This window comes from Cariama cristata, unplaced genomic scaffold, assembly GCF_000690535.1.
Source record: "Cariama cristata isolate BGI_N322 unplaced genomic scaffold, ASM69053v1 scaffold376, whole genome shotgun sequence".
Taxonomy (NCBI): domain Eukaryota; kingdom Metazoa; phylum Chordata; class Aves; order Cariamiformes; family Cariamidae; genus Cariama; species Cariama cristata.
This window is the reverse complement of record NW_009622468.1, coordinates 1-18,270: the sequence shown is the minus strand read 5'-3', so window position 1 is coordinate 18,270 and position 18,270 is coordinate 1. Positions and strand designations below refer to the sequence as shown.

Genomic DNA, 18,270 nt, shown 5'->3' with positions numbered 1-18,270 from the left:
TCGGTGCCAAGACTTCTGCATAGTAACACATATACTGGGATTTTTTTTTTGCTGAGACTTGAGAAATGGTGGCTTTGTTTCCCTTCTGGCCTACATTCCTTTGATAGTGGCTAGAAAGCAAACCTGTTGCCAAGTATTCTGCTGCTGACTTCAACCAGCAAGTTCAGTAGCACTGGAAACTGTTGGCAGAGCCTGTTAGGCATTACTTTCCTTTCTCTGTACTCTGCCATCCAGATTTCTCCATCCATATTGCTCAGTACTATATTCTCAAGCCATCCTGGCACAGTTTCTTCCTATATATTTCTTCTACCGTGATACCTCCCCAAAACTCCAGACAAGCATGCTGCAGTTCCCTACCAGCACAGGATCTCTTAAGGACAGTATAACCATAACCTGTGAGTATAAATGAAATCCTGGCAACATTCATTGAACACATGTCACAGCAGCAGAGAAAGAAAATGCCACTGTCATCAAGCATGTAATGGAGAGAGATGCACTAAGCTCTTTGCTGCCTGTTGAGGTTAACTGCAAGAGATTTTCCCAAATCTCGAGCCTCATTCTGCCAAGCTGTAAATGTCAATAGTGGTGCTCAGCCCGTGAGAAGTCAGTGTGGATCAGCATGTCTCTCAGCAGTGGCACAGCCCTGGTTCCAAGCCGTGACCCAGATCCTACAGAAAAGAAGTTGTTGGCTCCACTATATGAGTCTTTTCACTGAGGGTTATTCACTGCTCCAGGTGTGTCATTACCAAACATCACCTACAAGCAAAGCACCCCAAATGCCTTCTCCCAGAGGCAGGACCACTGAGAAGTTACCTGAGCACCCTTACTATCAGCTGCTGCAACTCAAACAGAAGATGAGAGTAGCCCAGAGAGAAAGTCAAAGACCGTCGCAAATACGCCAGAAAGGGCTGATGCAACTGCTGAGAATTAAATTACAGAAGTCTCTGGAAAACTTGGCTCTGCATAGCTATGGAGATTTGGATGTTCAAGGCTCTAGGAGCAGCCCAAGCAGTCCAAACACAGCATCTCCACTGTGCCAGAACCCCCAGACCTCCTCTCTGTAGTAGCTGCCACATCAAAGGAGCTCTGAGACATGTCCATCCTAAGGAGCCAGAGTGCCAGAGACTCGGTAATATGAAGTAGCCAAAAACTGGAGGAGCTGGAATGTGGCTATCTTCTCTGGGGAGCAAAGAAACAGCCATGTGTGAGCTAGACTCCAGGGAAAATAGGACACCATGACCCTGAGTGACTTATACAGCAGAATTTTATAAGATAGTGTCTGTGTTAATTCTTGAGGGATCTCTCTGTGGATGTTTTAAAGAGACCTCAGTTATAAATAATCTGGGTGATGTTATCTACCAGCCAAACCGTGAACTCTGAGCTCTTGCTGTGAAGCATCCCATCAACAAGTGGAGCTGCTCACACAGATGAGCGTGTAAGGGGCTGACTCTCTCATCTGATCAGTTCTATGACAAGCCCACAATAGTGGTGCACAACCAGGGAGCCCATCCAGACCACCCTTGTTCCCATGAGAGCCCAGGCAGCACTCAAGGAGGGTGGGGAAATGCTTGATTAAAGAGTTTGGTTTGACTGTCGGCAATAAAATTCAGAGGCTAAGAACTCATTCCCATATTGTTGTAATTACATGCTTCTTGCTTAGTTTTAGGAATTGTTGAAAACCCTTTGCACCTGGTTCCTTAGGGAAGACGGTTAGAGCAGGCAGAAACAACCACCAAAGAAACCAGAAGAGCAATGTGAAGAGTCAGTGTACTCCAGGTTGTGAAACAAAACCAAAAAAAAATTGTTTAGACTTTCTTGGGGTGAAAAGTTAGTAAATTCAACAGAGGCTTTGACTTAGGAGCCCATGATATGGGAGGACGGGGTCAGGTCTGTACAGAAGCATCTGCCATACAATCTACTGTCTATATTAATATTTTCATTTTTATTCACAGGGAGAACAAGGTGATGACGGGAAGGTAGAAGGCCCACAGGGACCACCTGGAGACAGAGTAAGATGTTAAATCCCCTCTCTAATCAATCCTGGCCTGATTTTTGCAGGTAGATTAGTTGGGTTGCTTCCTTACTTGTAGAACATGCACAAGCTTTCTGATAGTGGGGATGACAGATTGTTTACGTCCACCTTAAGTCTTTGTTGTGTTGCTGTAGGGCCCCGTTGGTGACAGAGGTGATCGAGGGGAACCTGGAGACCCTGGTTATCCCGTGAGTCTTATTCCAAATACCTGATTCAGAAATGTTTGTCTTGGGGAAGTGCTTTCAATCTGCATTAGCCCACAGAAGCTCTACCCTTTGCCCAGTAGTCACGATTCATAACCCACTGTTGTCCCTTGTCAGCTGCTCCACATGGCTGTGTTTCAAACAAGGAGTAATTCAGTTATCTTTACCTAAAGTGGTAAAAATTCTGCTGAAGGCAAATGTAGGTCCTGTAGGTCTGCATCTGACAATGCTGCGCACCTGCCAGAGCACTCTAGACTGAAAGCATGAGCAGGACTATCTCGTCAGAGGTATTTGTGATTATTGAGGAAATACCCTGGGGAAGACGTGTACAAGAGAGGTCATGTCAATGCTGGACAAAATTCAAGACTGATGTGCCCATGGCTATAGACTCTTTCATGGGAAGATATCTTGGAGGTTTGGAAGCTTCCAAAATCTTACTGGGATTTCTCTCAAAAGCAAGACCAGGGTTATGAATTATTCCCCTTTGCTCCTGATGCCCTCTTTGCAGGGCATCTCCAGCTGATTGGTGTTGATCTGCAAAGGCTCTATGGACTAAGTCTTACCTCCATCCCAAAGCAGCTGGTCAGAGCGACCCATTACAGTAACGTATGGAAGAGTTTAAATTCACCAGGGTAGAAGTGCTGCTGCCTTATTTCATAGGACAGCAATCTCCAACTGTTCACTTACACTAGTGCTGTGTGTATTTAGGGGCGCGTTAGAAAGCCTTCTTTACTGCTTCGATGGTGATTACCAGTTCCTCTTATCTATTTCTTTCCGATGCATATCCATGGGAGCATGTACACTACCCGCAAGCTTCAACATTTCTGTATTAGCAGAATGTAGATCCGTATATCTTCTCCTGCCCCATACAGCATGTTACGTCCATTTTTGTTTCCCATTGCCACAAAAGGACCCAAGAACAAACACCTGTTTCCTCTCTCTTTTTTATTTAAGGGTCAAGAAGGGCTTGATGGAGAAAGAGGAAAACCTGGACAGCAAGGCTTACCTGTAAGAGATGCTGCTTTATTGTAAGCTACCCAATGTCACATGCATGTGAAAAACAGATGCAAGAAGGAAGGAAGGTGGGAAGGGCTGCAGTGGTGAGCTGTGAAATGCAACGTGTGCATTTCCATAAGCCAGGCCTATCGAATGGGCATTTTGAGTCACGTGTTGAGAGTAATAAATGGGTGACGGAACACTCCCAGAAGCCTGTCTCCAAAACTGTCTTTTTTGAATGGTCCAAGAGGGACTAGAAATCTTAGGAGATGGGCAATGAGAGATTACAATGACAGTGGAAGGGTCCGCTTGGAAATGATACATTTGGCATGCTGCTGGTGAGAGCTGGTCCAGTGGGAGGTGAGACCATATTATTCCGCCTGCATGGTGTTTCCTCTCAAACCAGTGCATTTGTGAAAGACTAAATTAAATCCAAATTTAGAGGAAGGACTTTTTAGTCCCTTGCTATATACAGCAGCATCTAATTTGTACATGTGACCGTTGCAACTGTGAGTGCAGCAGCACATTAAATGTAGTTTGTATTGGGAAATAAAGTTGAGTCAATTCCCATTCTTTGCAGGGCTGCTGGGAAGAACAACAGATTCTATTTTGGGGTAAAATCTTAGTGCTCTGTCATATGGCCCAGAAATGGGTAGAGCTGTTGCATTCCTCAGTGGATGTAGTTTATTCTGAGGGGTGGTAGCCCCTCAGATGCCAGTGTTTCAGATGGAAGTAGGAGTTTTGGATTGTCTTTAGTAAAGAGCCATTAGAAACACATGGCTCAGAAATAAGCTGAAGAAGGAGAGATCTGCAGGTGTGCCCGTCCTTACCATTTCTTTGATATTAGTCCAGAAATTGCCCCTGACACAGATACAGACAAAAAAACCCTGGATGGCCAGAAGAAAAAATGGAGATGTGTGTGATGGGGAAGAGACCAGGCAGAAAGTAGTGAAATATCCTCTCTGCTTTACTCTTCCATCGGTAGCTCTCTAATATCTGACATCCAGGCAAAACCAAGGAAAGGGCTGCAGCATGTAAAAGGGAGGTAGTACCAACACCGAAGATGTAGTCACTGTATAAACTACTCGTTCTTCATGTGGCTTCTGCAGTACCTTTCTCAAAACAGACTCCGTCCTGCCCATTTCTCCGCACTGTTTTCCAGGCACCATCTGGAATTTAGTGAAACACCACCCAAGTGAGGGGGTAGCATTGCCTCTTGTCCAGTTGACACCCTGTTAAATGCTCTCTGGAGACAGTTCTTTGCTCCTTTTTCCCCAGGAGGCCGGTCTGAGCACACGCTGTTCCTTTGATTTGTTTCCATACAGTCAGTGTTGTCAGGGCACAAAAAAAATGCTGTTCTTTGTACTTCATGCAAGATACTGCCAGAAGAGAATTTCAAGCAGATTTTTCTTGCTTATGTTTTGTAGGGGGATCCTGGACCACCAGGCCAGCCAGGAGCAAAGGGATCCAAAGGTGATGTGGTAGGTTTCAGCAGGGTGGATTTCTAGTGTCCCAAGTTTAAAGAAAAAGTCTAATTAAGAGGGCTCTTATGGTTTTCCCCAGCATGTGTGATTTGGCCTATGGTCTACGCCTTGAAAGACTGTGGAGAACCTAGTGGGAGGGCTGCAAACATGTATTGAGTGTCCAAGCCCAATAGTTTGTTGGCTTTGTGGAGCTGGAGAAGATCAAGACAATTACAGCTCCAGCATGATGGGTGAATCTTGGGCAGGTCTTTAGTCATTGCCATGGATTGTGTCTCTTTCCCATACCCCTCTTTGTGGTGCCTCCAGCCACAGCTGACTCGTCCGTCCCTAAGGAGGTCTGAGCCAGGCAAGTGTCTCTCTCTTGCACTTGAACTGTAAACTTTTCTGGCTTGAAACCTTCCAGTTTTGGAGTCCATTTATCCACACAGTTATGTTTCTTGGAAGAGTCCCTCGAACTTCTTGCCCTTATTGAGCAAGAAAACACAGCAGACATGGGTCCTTCAGGGTTCATTGGGGTACCTCATACCTACTCCTACATCTGGCTATCATGACAGCTTACTAATTATTCTCACAGATCAGGGACTTTATTTGCTAAAACATAAGTATGTGATCTCAATACTCAGCAAATTCCTGCTCCCTTTTGGCAGATGTCAGGATTTTTAGTCTGACCCTGCAGGGGTAATGCCAGAAGATAGTTTAGCCTACAGTAGGTGTTCTTGGCAAAAAGCTTACCAGGCGATAAGATAAATAAACTCTACCCATCGATGGACAATCTGGAACTGCCTTTGGGTCTAATGAATAGCAGAGCTAGCACCCCCAGGAGTATTTGTTTCATGTAGCTGGACTGCCTGGTCCTCTGCAGATGGAGAAACAATGCACAGAAAATGCAGTGCTTCAATTTAAAAGTGCTTTAGTACATGACCTCACTAAGAGAGCCCTAGTGAAGGTGATGAGGCTGAGTTTTCCATTAGTTCTGCAGAAATTAATCCTTTTTGCAGCTAATAAACCTCAGGAGTATTTCTTTTATGTCTTTATTCACAAAGCAGCATTGCAAATTTTAGACACAAGCTACCCTTTTTCATTTCCATTAACTTTCCAAAATAGAGGCAGCTACCTCGCAGAGAAAAGGTCTTACCGTACACCCTGCCGAAGACTTGCTGGCTCCTTGGGTCGGGACTGTGCTGTCAATGAACTGACAGAGGACGCAGGTTTTAAGCATCTTGTTCTAATGTTTGCCAGTGCACTGAGTCCTCCCTCGAGTTCATCCTGCTTTATTTGTCCTCATCTGCTCTGTATTAGGAAAAATGTAGGTCCTTGCCTTCTAGCTATTCATTCCTGCCCTAGAACTCTCAAGACATACGAAGAATCACTTGTAATAAAACCAAATAGCAGTTCATTCTCCAGTGTTGGAGCAACTGACTTTATAAATCTCCTTTTTATAAAACTCTTTGCAACCATTATCGAAAAGCACACCCTGAAGTCAGGCTCCCAAGCGGAGTTGTGCTAGAACTGCTGCAACTTTAGATGTCTGTCTTTTTTTTACTTGCAGGGTCAAAAAGGAAAGCAAGGAGCACGGGGCCATGCAGGGAGCAGAGGCTCACCGGTAGGTAAAAATTCAGTTTTCTGCCCCAACAAATGCTGTCCGGGAGCTCCATCACTAACACCTTTGTGATTTTAGGGCATCCTTGGGCTACCAGGTCCTCGAGGAGTGGTGGGAAGGCAGGGTCAAGAGGGTGCCCCTGGAGTGGACGGAGTGCCTGGGAAGGACGGCATGCCTGGGGTGCTGGTGAGTTTGCAATTGTAGCCTTACAGCATCAATAGCAAACGTGACTTAGGAACTGGAAAACTAAAAGGTAGCACAGGAGAAATGGATGTAGTCAAGCTATAGATATTCCAGTTTACATCTACTCAGAGTGGATCATGTTTCTCTTCATATCTCACATGCACGTAGAGGCAGCAGCTGGCTTTGCGCGGCTGAGTTTGTAAAGAAACTGGTGTTCCTAGCCTGACACATACTTGTGTGCACAGACTTCTATATATATATATCTCTGCAAATCCACCCATGCCCGGGTGTGTGGTGTTTGTTGACGGCAGAATCACAGCACTCCCCTGTCCCCCCAGAAGCTGCGCGGAGGTGGAAAGAGCATCTTGTTTCATAATCTCTTCTGGGTTTCTTTTCTAGGGAGAACAGGGTGATGATGGGGAAGAAGGTATGACAGGGATGTCAGGCAAAAGAGGGAACCCTGGCATACCCGGACTCCCTGGGGCACAGGGACCACCAGGATTCAAGGTGAGTTTCTGGCTCCCTAAGATACTGCTATGAGCAATCCAGTCTGTGAGCCTGTCGTCTCTGGAGCTTGGATTCTCCGAGGCCTAATAAAGTCTCAACTTCTGCTGCCCTCTTTCACTTAGCTAGAGGCTCAGTAGACCTTTCTCCTCATCCATCCATCCATCCATCCATCCATCCATCCGTCATTCCATTTTCATGACATTCATAGCAGCTGAATGTCACAGAGACCTTTCCTCCTTTGTCAAAGTTCACTGAGCTCAGGACCCTACAGGTACACATGCCCATACTATAAACACTTTAGCCTTCTCTCATTAGAAGTCTGGCTAAAAAAGCATGGCCTTGGAGAAGTTGCAAAGGAACTGCCTATCGGATATTCAGGATGGATGATGGGAAATTTGGGTGTCCTCTAGCTGCTACCCTGCAAGACCTGAACTGCTGAAAGGAAATTTGTGCCGCTTGTTTTTTAGCATATATTTACTGGATTGGAACAGCTGGAACCAGTGTGGGGTTGGACATCGCTCTGGGTGGAAGCAGGGACAAGCTGCTTTAGCGACTTTGGAGTTTCTTCCTGGGCCTTGCCCTGGTCCAGTCTGGCCACAGGATCTAAACTGGACCAACAGCTATTCAGTTGCAGAAAGACTCTGTAAACGGGCAGACTCCAGCTGGGTTTGGAGAGGCCATCAGGCCTGATTTAAATTGTGCCTCCCATCACACATCACTCTTGGTCTGTCACTTGCTGCCCTCCAGCTGCCTCCGCTAGAATAACAGGCCGCTGCCAGCCATGCCTGAGAGACCCTTGTGTCGCTGTGACAGACTCCTGCCCTGGCTCCAGGGAAATTTGTTGCCCCTTTTCCAGCTGCTCAGCCATCCCAGGCTCTCGCCACCTTTGCTCCTCTCTCCCAGTCTGCCCCAGATGGAGTAGCTGGGGCTTGTGCTGCTCCTGGCGCTTGGCAAGGGGAAGAGGTGAGGGGCAAAGTGTGGTGCTGGGTCTTGGAAGCCCCTCTCTTGTCCTTAAGTTGCAGAGATGGTGCTGGAGAAAATGTTGGCTTTGCATTCTCTGGCTTGAAGCCCTCCAGCTGAAGTCTTGGCATGTCCTCAGCATTTTAGATGGATTAATCATCAATTGCTAGCCTGCTGGGGGGAAGAGATTATGAGAAACTGCCGGGCAGGACAGACAACATACGGAAGTGCAAACAGAAGGCATTTCACCCCCTTGCTCTCCTTAGCCTCGATGCAGGCAGTACAGCTCTGCTAAAGCTCCTGCTCCGCATGAAGCTCAGGAGAAGACGCAGCCATGCCCATCGCTGGTCTCACACCGTGCATCCTGCAACAATCCGCCTTAGCGGACCTGAGGCATCTCCTGATGAAACCGCATTCCTTATCCCAATGAGCCACTCTTTTCCAGCTTTCCATCTATGGCTATTTCAGCTGAGTGTTGTTATATTTAGCTCCTGTCCTTTGGAATTACTTGAATTCTGTTATTTTTAGGGTGAAAGAGGATTGCCTGGACAGACTGGCCAAACAGGGAAGCGAGGATCATCAGGAGGAACGGGCCTTCCAGGGAGCCCCGGTGATCTGGGACCCAAAGGACAGCCGGTTAGTGATGAACGGAGCTGCTCAGCCCTGACTCCAAGCTGTTTCCTGCAGGAGAGGGTGCAGATCCGCAGGCTGGGATAGCAGGGGGAACCCTGGGAGGGTCTTTTACAGGAGAACCCGTAACCAGCTTGTGCGTGAGTGCAGGAGCATCGGCACAGCTCTCTCCAGCGTGCACACATGCTCTTCACTGCTCACTTGTGCACAGAGATGTCTAATCCCCACCTGCCTTCCCCAAGGCAGCGTGACTGTTCACATCATCCTCGTGCCTGTGGTTACAAGGCCGTGGTGTGTGCTGGCAGCCAGGCTCTAGGGCCATCTCAAACGTCCCTCAGCAGTGTCTTCGATGAGAACTGCTATGAGAGCGGTGCATGGAGCTTGTGGGAAGTGTTGAGAGTAGGAGGTGAACTGTGCACTCCAGGCCATCCAAAAGGTGCAAAGGAGGGTCTGTAGCTCTGCTGGGACATGCAGGAGGTGCAGGAGCAGGTGTCATCGGTGCAGTTTTGAGGGCAGTGGAGCTGCAAGTTCAGAGCACGCTGTGGGAGAAACACCGAGAGCCCTCGGTCAAAGCAGAATTCCCCCACCTGTCTCCACGGCAGGCTCCTAATCCTTACTGCTTTTATTTACTGGGCTGCTGGGATTTCCCAGTTTAGCAGTGATGTGTCACGCTTTGTCAGCCTGAGGTTATATTGAGAATACTTAAGCTATTTAGTTTGGGATCACCATCAGAGGGTCCAGTTAGGCCACAGACGTAAAACTAACATGAGGAAAAGAGAGATTGGGACTCATACAAAACAAGGGACAAGATGAAGCGCAACTCCCTCAATTAAAATATACTTGTTTGTATATTTTATATAAAACCCAGTGATGGCAGTATTCAAGCTAAAAGATAGTAGCCAACACCACAATAATAATATCATTTGTCTCTTGTGCCCACAAGTGGCAGGTTCATTTGCCCAGTATTGCCATTGCCTACCTTGCTGCATAACTGGTGATCGGGTCCCCTTAGCTGAGATGACTCCATGGCATTTAAACCCTTCTGACTTCTCATTTACTTTTGCCTGAAATTCCTCTAGGAAGAGGGCTTGGTTGGTTCTCCTAATGCAGGAATGACCTTAGTCCTCTGTTAGTAGCAGTTTTCCTTTCCAGGATCCATAAATGGGCAGTTAAATCAATTTGTATCCTTGGAAAGTTTCTTACGCTCCACCGAGTCCAACCAAGCCCTTTCTTGCCAAGCAGTTTCTCACTGTCATCGCAGGAAAAACTTCCTAACAGTGAGGTCTCTAGACTGACTCTGGAATAGCCTTGCAATAGAGGTGGTGGAAACCCCATCGCTTGAGTCATTTACAACTGGGCTGAACAAGACGTTGTAAAACATCCCATAAAGTACAATCCAGCATAGGTCATATAGTCCTGCCGAGAGTCCAAACAAGCCTTTTCCATCTCTGATGTGCCTAAGACTGTAGATGACTCATCTCGTGTATGTTTCTGACTTTTTTTTTTTAACATTGAAGCATTTTGCATTTTGACATCTGAGAAGCCCAGAAATATCAAAGGACATACATCTCAAAGGTGGTGAAATAAGGGTGTTTATATAGGACATGCTACCCAGTGTGGGTTTTTTTTTATTCTCAGAGTGCATGCTATGTGCTAATCCAAGCTTGATGGCCTTCCAAATATTTTATTATTATTTTTCTTAAGAAATTGAGCAAAAATCCCTGCAGGGTTGAATAGGAAAAGAATTAGGGGATATGCATGGTTTTCCTGTGCTTGAGTGGGAGGTTATGTTGGAGGAACATGCCCTTTTTTGATAGCTTGAATGAGCGTTGTTTGAAATTATCCTTTAGTAGGTCAGTCCGGTTGGTATTAGAAATAAAAGAGCTTGTTTTAAAGGGCTTTGAGGCTGGTTTTTTGCAGCATGAACTTTCAAGATCAGTCTCAGAGTAGATGCTCCCCATCCTGCTTCTCCTGACTGTGGTCCAAGCTAGACAAGCATCTGCTAGAACTAGTGGAAGTATGCCTCCTATTTTGGGGGCAAACAGGCTTAGTCTATGACATCCAAATAATCTTCGAGTCTATGAGCTCTTCCAGAGTTGCTTCTAGCCTGATGTTTGTGTAATTCCTCCTTCCTTTCATACTTCTTTCTCGTCAGTCCTGCTTAGACTGAAGAATATTAATGGATTTCTCTTTCTCTGAAGCCGCTGAACTCTTGGCGCGTCTTCGAGTGACCAGCCGTTCAATGTGAACTTACTGTTGTTCTTTGTTCTTGTATTTGTCTTGGCTGTTATTTGCAGGGAGACTTTGGCGAGGCAGGATTTCCAGGCATTGCGGGCATGTTTGGGCCAAAGGTAAGAGGCTGTCTTGCGACTAGTTGGCTTTCTAGTCTCTCTTTACTGGGGACAGACAATGCAATACTTGTTGCAAAGGTTTATTAGCAGCTCTGCAGAAACTATTGAAGCTGAATCGTGATTCCAACTTTCTTTAGTTTAAGCATCTTCATTTGTTAAATGAGTGTGCGTTTACATATGCTTTGTTGGAGCTTATTCCTGTTAAAATGGGTAGACAGTAGAGGGAAAAGGGCTGTCCTGTAGACCCAGAGCTGTTTTCCCCACCTGAACGTCTTTCAGACACTTGTATTTCCAGCATCCGTCATCCATCTGTACCTGAGACACTGTTACATGTTCCTAATGTTGAGAGCCTTGATTTGAAATTTAGTCTCATTTTATCAGCGTATAATTTTCCTGGTGAAGGGGGGGACCAGTTTGTTTTCTGTAGAAAGTAAAAGGCTTGCAAAACAGGAGTGGGAAAATAATTTTTTAAAAATTGGACCTCTCGTTCCCATATACAAGAGGCAGCAGCTCTGTCCTTGCAGCAGAGCTGTAAGCAGGGGCATAAACATGGGGTACGTTTATTAAGGGGACCTGGCATCTCATTTTTTGGTTGCAGGGCCCCCCAGGAGACCTCGGTTTCAAAGGCATTCAGGGACCACGTGGGCCGCCTGGTCTCATGGTGAGTGGTTTTTCAATTTGCTTGGTTTGGGAGGATTTTCTTCCTCCCTCCATCCCCTATTTCTGTGAGGCTACAGGGTGCTGCAAGGAGCACCGTGCACTGTTCACCGCCTGCCTGGCAGACGGGGCACGGCCGTGGCATCCCCTCTGAGCCACCAGAAGCCATCTGTAGGTAACCACGTGTGCATGGGGCTCTTCTGCTTGGGAGGCAGTCACACTGCTATGACCACTGTACAGACCACTCCAGCTACACTGAAAGCTTTTCTATTTCTGGAATTTCTGAGGTTTTACATGGGTTGTGACGACCGTACTGTGAGGGCTTGTATCTTTGGACTTGCTTTTTGAAACAGTTCTTGATTTCAGCTACAGCAAATAACACAATCATGTTGCTGGTGTCTTACTGAGTCCGCCGTGGTAAAAGCAACCGCCAGTTCCCTTGTGATGGTTCACACATATCTTTTATTTTCTAGGGAAAAGAAGGAATTATTGGTCCGCTTGGCATTCAGGGTCCCACAGGAAGCCCAGTAAGTATCTGTCTGTGCTTTTTTCTGCCTGTATTTCTTTAAAAGAGCATAGTGTTTGAGATCCAAGATGCTTGAGGCCAGCATAAGTAAATCCTGCTGTAATGAGGGAAATGAAATAGTCTCGAAGATGAGCAGCCTGAGAGAAGTGCGCGTTTAGTCTCTGGCTGCATATATAGTTGCAAGGAGATTATTAGCTTAAAAGTGAGAAGCAACTCCACCTAAGTGCAAGTTTTTCGATAGATTGGCTCAGTCTAGAAGACAAGAATGTTATTGCAGTTTTTCAAAAGCAAGCTGCCAGGTTTTCCAAAGAATTTGGCCTGAGGGAGGCAAAAAACCACAGAAAAAGAGCCCAAAAAACTGATAAATGTATTAAACTGGGAACAGCTTGATTCTGGGAAGCGTTGAAAATCCCTGCCTGCCCCAAAAATGCCAAAGGCGCTGAAGACAGACTAAAGTTCAGGTCTGTAAAAACATGAGCACGAAGCTACTCAGAGTTTGGTATAGAGGCTGCTACTGGCAGAGATGAGAACCAGTAAGGTGAACTCGGACATTGCCAAAATATCCAGTAATGGCTATTTTTTTTGCCTCGGGATGAGTGAGCCAATATGGCAACCTGAGCTGATTTGTTTAGAGATGCACTTGGGTCCTTGGAAGGAACTTCTGGGTGGCAGCACATCCCAGCAGTGCAGTTTGCTACCAATCACTGACCGCCTCCTCGTGTGCTTTAACAGGGGCCCAAGGGAGACAAAGGCAGCCGCGGAGAAATGGTAAGTGCTGGTCTGCACCCCTGGGTGCGTCCTGCCGTTAAGAGGGTCCCTCACTTTGAGCAACCGAGAGTCACACTGGGCTCTGCTGCACCCGCTTGGGCGCTGGCTTGATGTGGCAGCATCAGGGTCCTACAAGGGCAAGACATACACATCTATACGTGTGTGCACACACATACGTGCACACATATACACCCACTCTGCTGTTAGAATTTCCATTTACTTAACCCAATTACACAGCAAAAGCTAACACATTACTGTGTTAGCTATGACCATAGCATCTCCAGGAGCAAACCGCAGTGAATGGCAGCTCAAAAAGCCGCAGGCTGCCCAGACCAGGGACACAGACCTGCCTGAGCAGCAGCACTGCCTGGGTGCAGCCCCCAGAGCTGGGGGAGCAGCGCCAGGGCACATCCCCCCCCTTCTGCTCTTCTGGTCCCTTTCTTGTGGGGACTCTGAACAACTTTTGCACCTTCTTGTACCTCCTTGGTGTTCTCACCATCCAGGGAATGTGTGGGGTATACTGGATACATGTTGTTCGTCCTCCTTGTTACCCATAACGTGGGACCCCCCCCTTCCTCTCCAGGTTGCTTTCTTTAGCAACCAGTGGTTGTTCCTGCATGCGAGTGCATGGTCCAGGCACGGGAGGCCAGCAAAAACACCTCTGTGGCTACTGCAGAAGGCTGTTTCATGCCTTTGTCAAATGAGACCTTTTATAAGCAAATGCCCCACAGATAGCAAAAATCCCAGCACACATTTCTAACAAACCAGGGGGCTGCCTCTGTTTCTTCTTGCTCACCACTTCCCACCTCCGTGGGCACAGCAGAGGACAGTGTGCTGGTGGGGACTGAGCCCCAGAGCGAGCGTTTGCTGGTGTCAGGGCCAGCAGCATCCTTTGCTGTAATAACCTCTCTGCCATTGCCAGACACTGTTGGGCCCCTGTTTTCACTGACCTTCCAGTGCAGCACCCAGCCCTTGCACAGGCACCTGCGGTACACATGGCTGTATGGGGAGATTTTTGATTTATTAATGAGCATCTTCTGACAGCCTCTGCTTTATTTTTTTTTCTTTTCTTTTTTGTCCTGCAGGGTCTACAAGGTCCAAGGGTAAGAATTTGAAGTCACTTTTTCTGACTAATATCTTGTATTTAAATAAAACAGTTGCTTCCCGCAAATGTAGAGCTGCAGGGTGGGTAATAGTGCTTACAGGGAATGTGATAAGTACCTGGGGATATGGCATTAATGATAGCTAAGGAGCTAAGGGCTGGGAACAAGGGACGCAGTAGGAATGGACCAGGTACAGACGGATGCACCCAGAGTTGGGAGATGGACGAAATGGGGTCACCTCCTGCCTCCTGAAGGGTTTGAGGGAGAAGATGCTGTAAGATGTCAAAAATCTGGAGAATTTCAGCAGGGAATAGATTCATGCTGGTGACAACCATAAGAAATGGAAATATAAACTGGAGATATTTCACTAACTGATGCCACTCTGTCTTTAGGGTCCTCCAGGCCCACGAGGACACCCTGGCCCTCCGGTACGTATATGTGGAAAGAGTTCAAAGACATTATTGAAACAAGCTAAAATTATTGCTGTGATACTCTCCAGAGGGACTGTTCACTCACTGGAAATTATAGCTTAGCCCCATTCCTCGTATGCAAAAATCTGTGTGTGAATGAACTAGTGTTTCTTGTGCTTTAGTCTAAACCATCTCCAAGTATTTTATAGAGACAGCATTGTTGTCTCTCTCTCTCCCATCTGCATTGAGGGACTCCAGGGGAAAAAGGATTTCAAAAGGACATGACTGAATATCTTTGCAATAGTGACTGCCCATCTTTCTGGCTGATGCCCCTTTTTTTTGCTCTGATTTCTAGGGACCGCCAGGAATTCCAGCCTCATTTGTAAGTTGCCATTTTCTATATGTTTGTTAACGATGCTAATAAGTCATGCAGAGCCAAGGTGCTGACGGGACATCCAGAAAGAGCTGCTGGCACCCTGAAGACACACAGTCAGGTCCAGCAAGAGATGCTGTGTTAGCAGAGCAGTGCTTGAATTACAGCCCTAGACCAAGAAGCATTTGCTTGCATCAGGGCATGTTCAGCTTCTAACAATCTCAGTTACCATCTTTTTCACCCCACACTAGCAACAAGATGGCTTTGGGGCAGCTTTCCGGACACTAATCGACTCTAACACCGCGCTCAAGACAGAGGTATGAGAGTACTTTTGAACTCACTTATCTTTGCTGGAGCTGGAGGCTGGGAACGGTCACAACGTTGCTTGTTCTTCCTGTGTGCTTAAAGTTTATACACGCAAAGCTCTGATTTGTCGCTGTTCTCGTGGAATATCTGGGGTTTATGCCTGCAAAGATCCAGTTAAAGGATATGGTTCTGTTGTGTTACTCATTTGCGAAGCTTCAGACCTCATGACTTTGCCATCATGACTTTGGCGGCGCTTCAGAGATGTCCTGCTCAGGACAGTGCGAGGGCTGTAGCTCGCTGGATCCCAGCCAGCACAGCCTGTCTTTGACCCACTGAGTGTTCCCACAGATAAAGCAGAAACCTTTGTGGTTACAGCCCTGGTGCCCCCAAGGCACACCTGACTTTGCCTCCTTTTCTCTCTAGGGTTACCAACATCCAGACCTTCTCATGCTGGACCATGGAGGGGAGATCTTTAAGACTCTACACTACCTCAGCAACCTCATTCAGAGCATCAAAAGACCCCTGGGAACCAAGGAAAACCCTGCACGCATCTGTCGAGACCTCATGAACTGTGAACAGAAAATGAACGATGGTGAGAAGCTTTGAGTGTGCAAAGGCTGCATCCTCCATAGGGCCATTTCACATGGCCCAAACTGGTCTCCTTCCCTGGCACCAGTAATGCAGAAATCAAAACTTTCCTTTCCTCATTCACAGAAAAGGTTAAGTGTCCTTGTTAATCCCCAAATCCTCCATTTCTTCAGGTACCTACTGGATTGACCCAAACCTTGGCTGTTCCTCGGACACCATACAGGTCATCTGTAACTTCACCAATGGTGGGCAGACGTGTCTCAGCCCCATCACCGTCTCCAAGGTAAACACAGCTCAACCCCAGCACAGCCTTTCCCATACTACTATTACAAAATATTTGCCCAGGGGTGTGTTGTTCCGGGACACAGGACGGTGACCGCTATGACACAGCATGCTGGTTTCTCCTCAAGGCAGAGTTAGTGCAACATTCAGAACTGCTTTTATGCAGTTAAAAAAATATACCTAAGACTGTTATTGACTCTTGTCAAGACAAAGCAGTAGGTTTCCAGCAATGTTTAATTAACCCATAACCTTAACAGGCTGCTCCCAAATGCTTTGTTGAATTAACTTATGTTCAGGTCACTCTTACATTTTCTTTTCTGCCACCTGAAAAAGTGAGGTCAGCTTTCCAGTGAAGTTAGTGTACAGAATTTTTCTTGAGGAAGCACCTGTACCAAAAATACCAATAACAATATCTGAGTTCATCTGCAGATGAATTAGAACCTGCTGCTTTGCTGCTTTGTTTCTTTGCAGAAGTGTGTATTGAATTCAAAGCTTATGTTATTTTCTTCCTACCTAAGGACCTGCCAGATTGTTCTGAGAAACAAAGGACCTGCCAGGTCCCCATGAAAACTTTCCAAATTGACTTGGCACCTGGCCCTCATGCCCATACTCACGCCAGATCCAGTTCTGGACATCCGTGCATGGCCACCTCCAGACTGAAGCAGAGTACAGGGACCACCTTTGCTGTCCCATCTGGCACTAACCCTGCCGCTAGCTCCCTCCCGCCCCACTCCAGGGGTACGCCCTAACATCTCTGTCACCTTCACAGCTGGATTTTGACATCGGTAGAGTCCAGATGAACTTCCTCCGCCTCCTGAGCTCAGAGGTAGTGCAGCACATCACCATCCACTGCCTGAACACCTCCGTCTGGCGGGAAGGCTCATCCGAGAAACCTTCGGAAAAAGCCGTGCGCTTCAGGGCCTGGAACGGACAGATGTTTGAGGCAGACGGGCAGCTCAGGCCAGAAGTGGCAGCAGATGATTGCAAGGTATGTAGCCGCGAAAGAAGGGAGTGGTGGAGAGAAGCGCCAGGCTGAACCCACTCAGGGCACACAACGAGGCTCAAGTTATACCTGTGCTTCTTGCTCTACAAAGAAAAGAGGGAGAAGGGTTCAAGTTCACCACTTGAATTTTCCAGTCCAGGGTGTTATAGCGGCTCCTGTTAAGTAGATGGCCTTCAAATAGAAAGCAAAAAATTAAATTCCAAAGTTACTTATCACGTGTAGCAGCAGTTAAATAACAAAGGGGAATTGCCACCCAAAGGCGGTGGCCTCGGCTCCTGCCCGATGGCACCCTGAGTCGGTAGCCATGTGTCTGCATTTCGGGTTCACTGCAGTAGGGGTTTCTGCTTGGTGATACCATTTCAAGGTTGGTTTCTATCAACTTAACCTGGATAAAGGGCTCCCCAAAATGCTTTCTAAACCTCACCCTAGACCAGCCCAGCCTGAAGGACAGTCCCTTGTCTCATGCAGGGCTTTCCAAGCTTATACCTCGTGAAACACATTCCTTTCCAGCAGGATTCATCCCCCAGATAAACAGCATTTTCTCTGTCCCTCCTCCCTGCCCAGATCAAGGATGGACGCTGGCATCGGACTCTCTTTTCATTTCGGACGCAGGACCCTCAGCAGCTGCCAATTGTCAACATCTACAACCTTCCCCCATCCGAGCCAGGAAAGCAATATCACCTCGAGGTTGGCCCCGTGTGCTTCCTTTGAACAAAGCCATCGAAACCGGGCTCCAAGGCTTTGACCCCCTGTTTGGCCTATGTCTTTACACAGGCTCTCCCACCTCTCTGCGGCAAGGACAGCTGGGCTGTATCTTTTTGGGTCAACTCTTGCTCTAGCCTTTGGCTCAAGGTCTCAAAGAACCCGTGATCTACTGAACTCAGCAGATTGTTGAAAGGAGGAATAGCAAGGACGTAGGGGAAGCGGGTATCAGTCGGGACGTGAACGGTGAAAAGGGATCAGGGGACTAGATGTTGCAAGCGGTTCCACACACAAAGCTTTTTCCATGACCAAAGAAAATATTGAGAGAAACCTCAAGCAACTTGCAGCGTGTGGTTTGTTTGGGTTGGTGTTTTTTTTTTTCCCCCCTCCCTCCATTTTGTCTTACCTGGTTCCTGAGTTACCAAATGTTCTTTCCATTGAAAAGTAACTAAAAGATAGAGCTTCCCTCTCAGAGCTTGTCGCCTTCTGGATGGCCACGTGCTGCATCAGGTCTCCCAGGCGGAGCTGCAAGTTGAATCTGGCTGCTCTGTGTACCGGAAGCATTTTGATGTGCAATATTAGAAGAAACAAAATATATATATTATA

General features: G+C 47.0%; 1 protein-coding gene across 1 annotated transcript in view; it reads left to right on the top strand.

Moving 5' to 3' along the window:
* COL27A1 (collagen, type XXVII, alpha 1) overlaps positions 1-17,981 on the top strand; it is a gene marked incomplete at its 5' end in the record, with an annotated part of 152,405 nt that extends 134,424 nt beyond the window's left edge. Inside the window, 20 exons of the mRNA XM_009702324.1 lie at positions 1,953-2,009; positions 2,167-2,220; positions 3,190-3,243; positions 4,659-4,712; positions 6,265-6,318; positions 6,394-6,501; positions 6,898-7,005; positions 8,494-8,601; positions 10,893-10,946; positions 11,545-11,607; positions 12,077-12,130; positions 12,862-12,897; positions 13,983-14,000; positions 14,393-14,428; positions 14,766-14,792; positions 15,035-15,100; positions 15,513-15,681; positions 15,851-15,960; positions 16,729-16,947; positions 17,527-17,981. Of these exons, the coding sequence (XP_009700626.1) occupies positions 1,953-2,009; positions 2,167-2,220; positions 3,190-3,243; positions 4,659-4,712; positions 6,265-6,318; positions 6,394-6,501; positions 6,898-7,005; positions 8,494-8,601; positions 10,893-10,946; positions 11,545-11,607; positions 12,077-12,130; positions 12,862-12,897; positions 13,983-14,000; positions 14,393-14,428; positions 14,766-14,792; positions 15,035-15,100; positions 15,513-15,681; positions 15,851-15,960; positions 16,729-16,947; positions 17,527-17,673 (1,596 nt within the window). The remainder of the gene's footprint in view (positions 1-1,952; positions 2,010-2,166; positions 2,221-3,189; positions 3,244-4,658; positions 4,713-6,264; positions 6,319-6,393; positions 6,502-6,897; positions 7,006-8,493; positions 8,602-10,892; positions 10,947-11,544; positions 11,608-12,076; positions 12,131-12,861; positions 12,898-13,982; positions 14,001-14,392; positions 14,429-14,765; positions 14,793-15,034; positions 15,101-15,512; positions 15,682-15,850; positions 15,961-16,728; positions 16,948-17,526) is intronic.
* Positions 17,982-18,270: the final 289 nt, after the last annotated feature.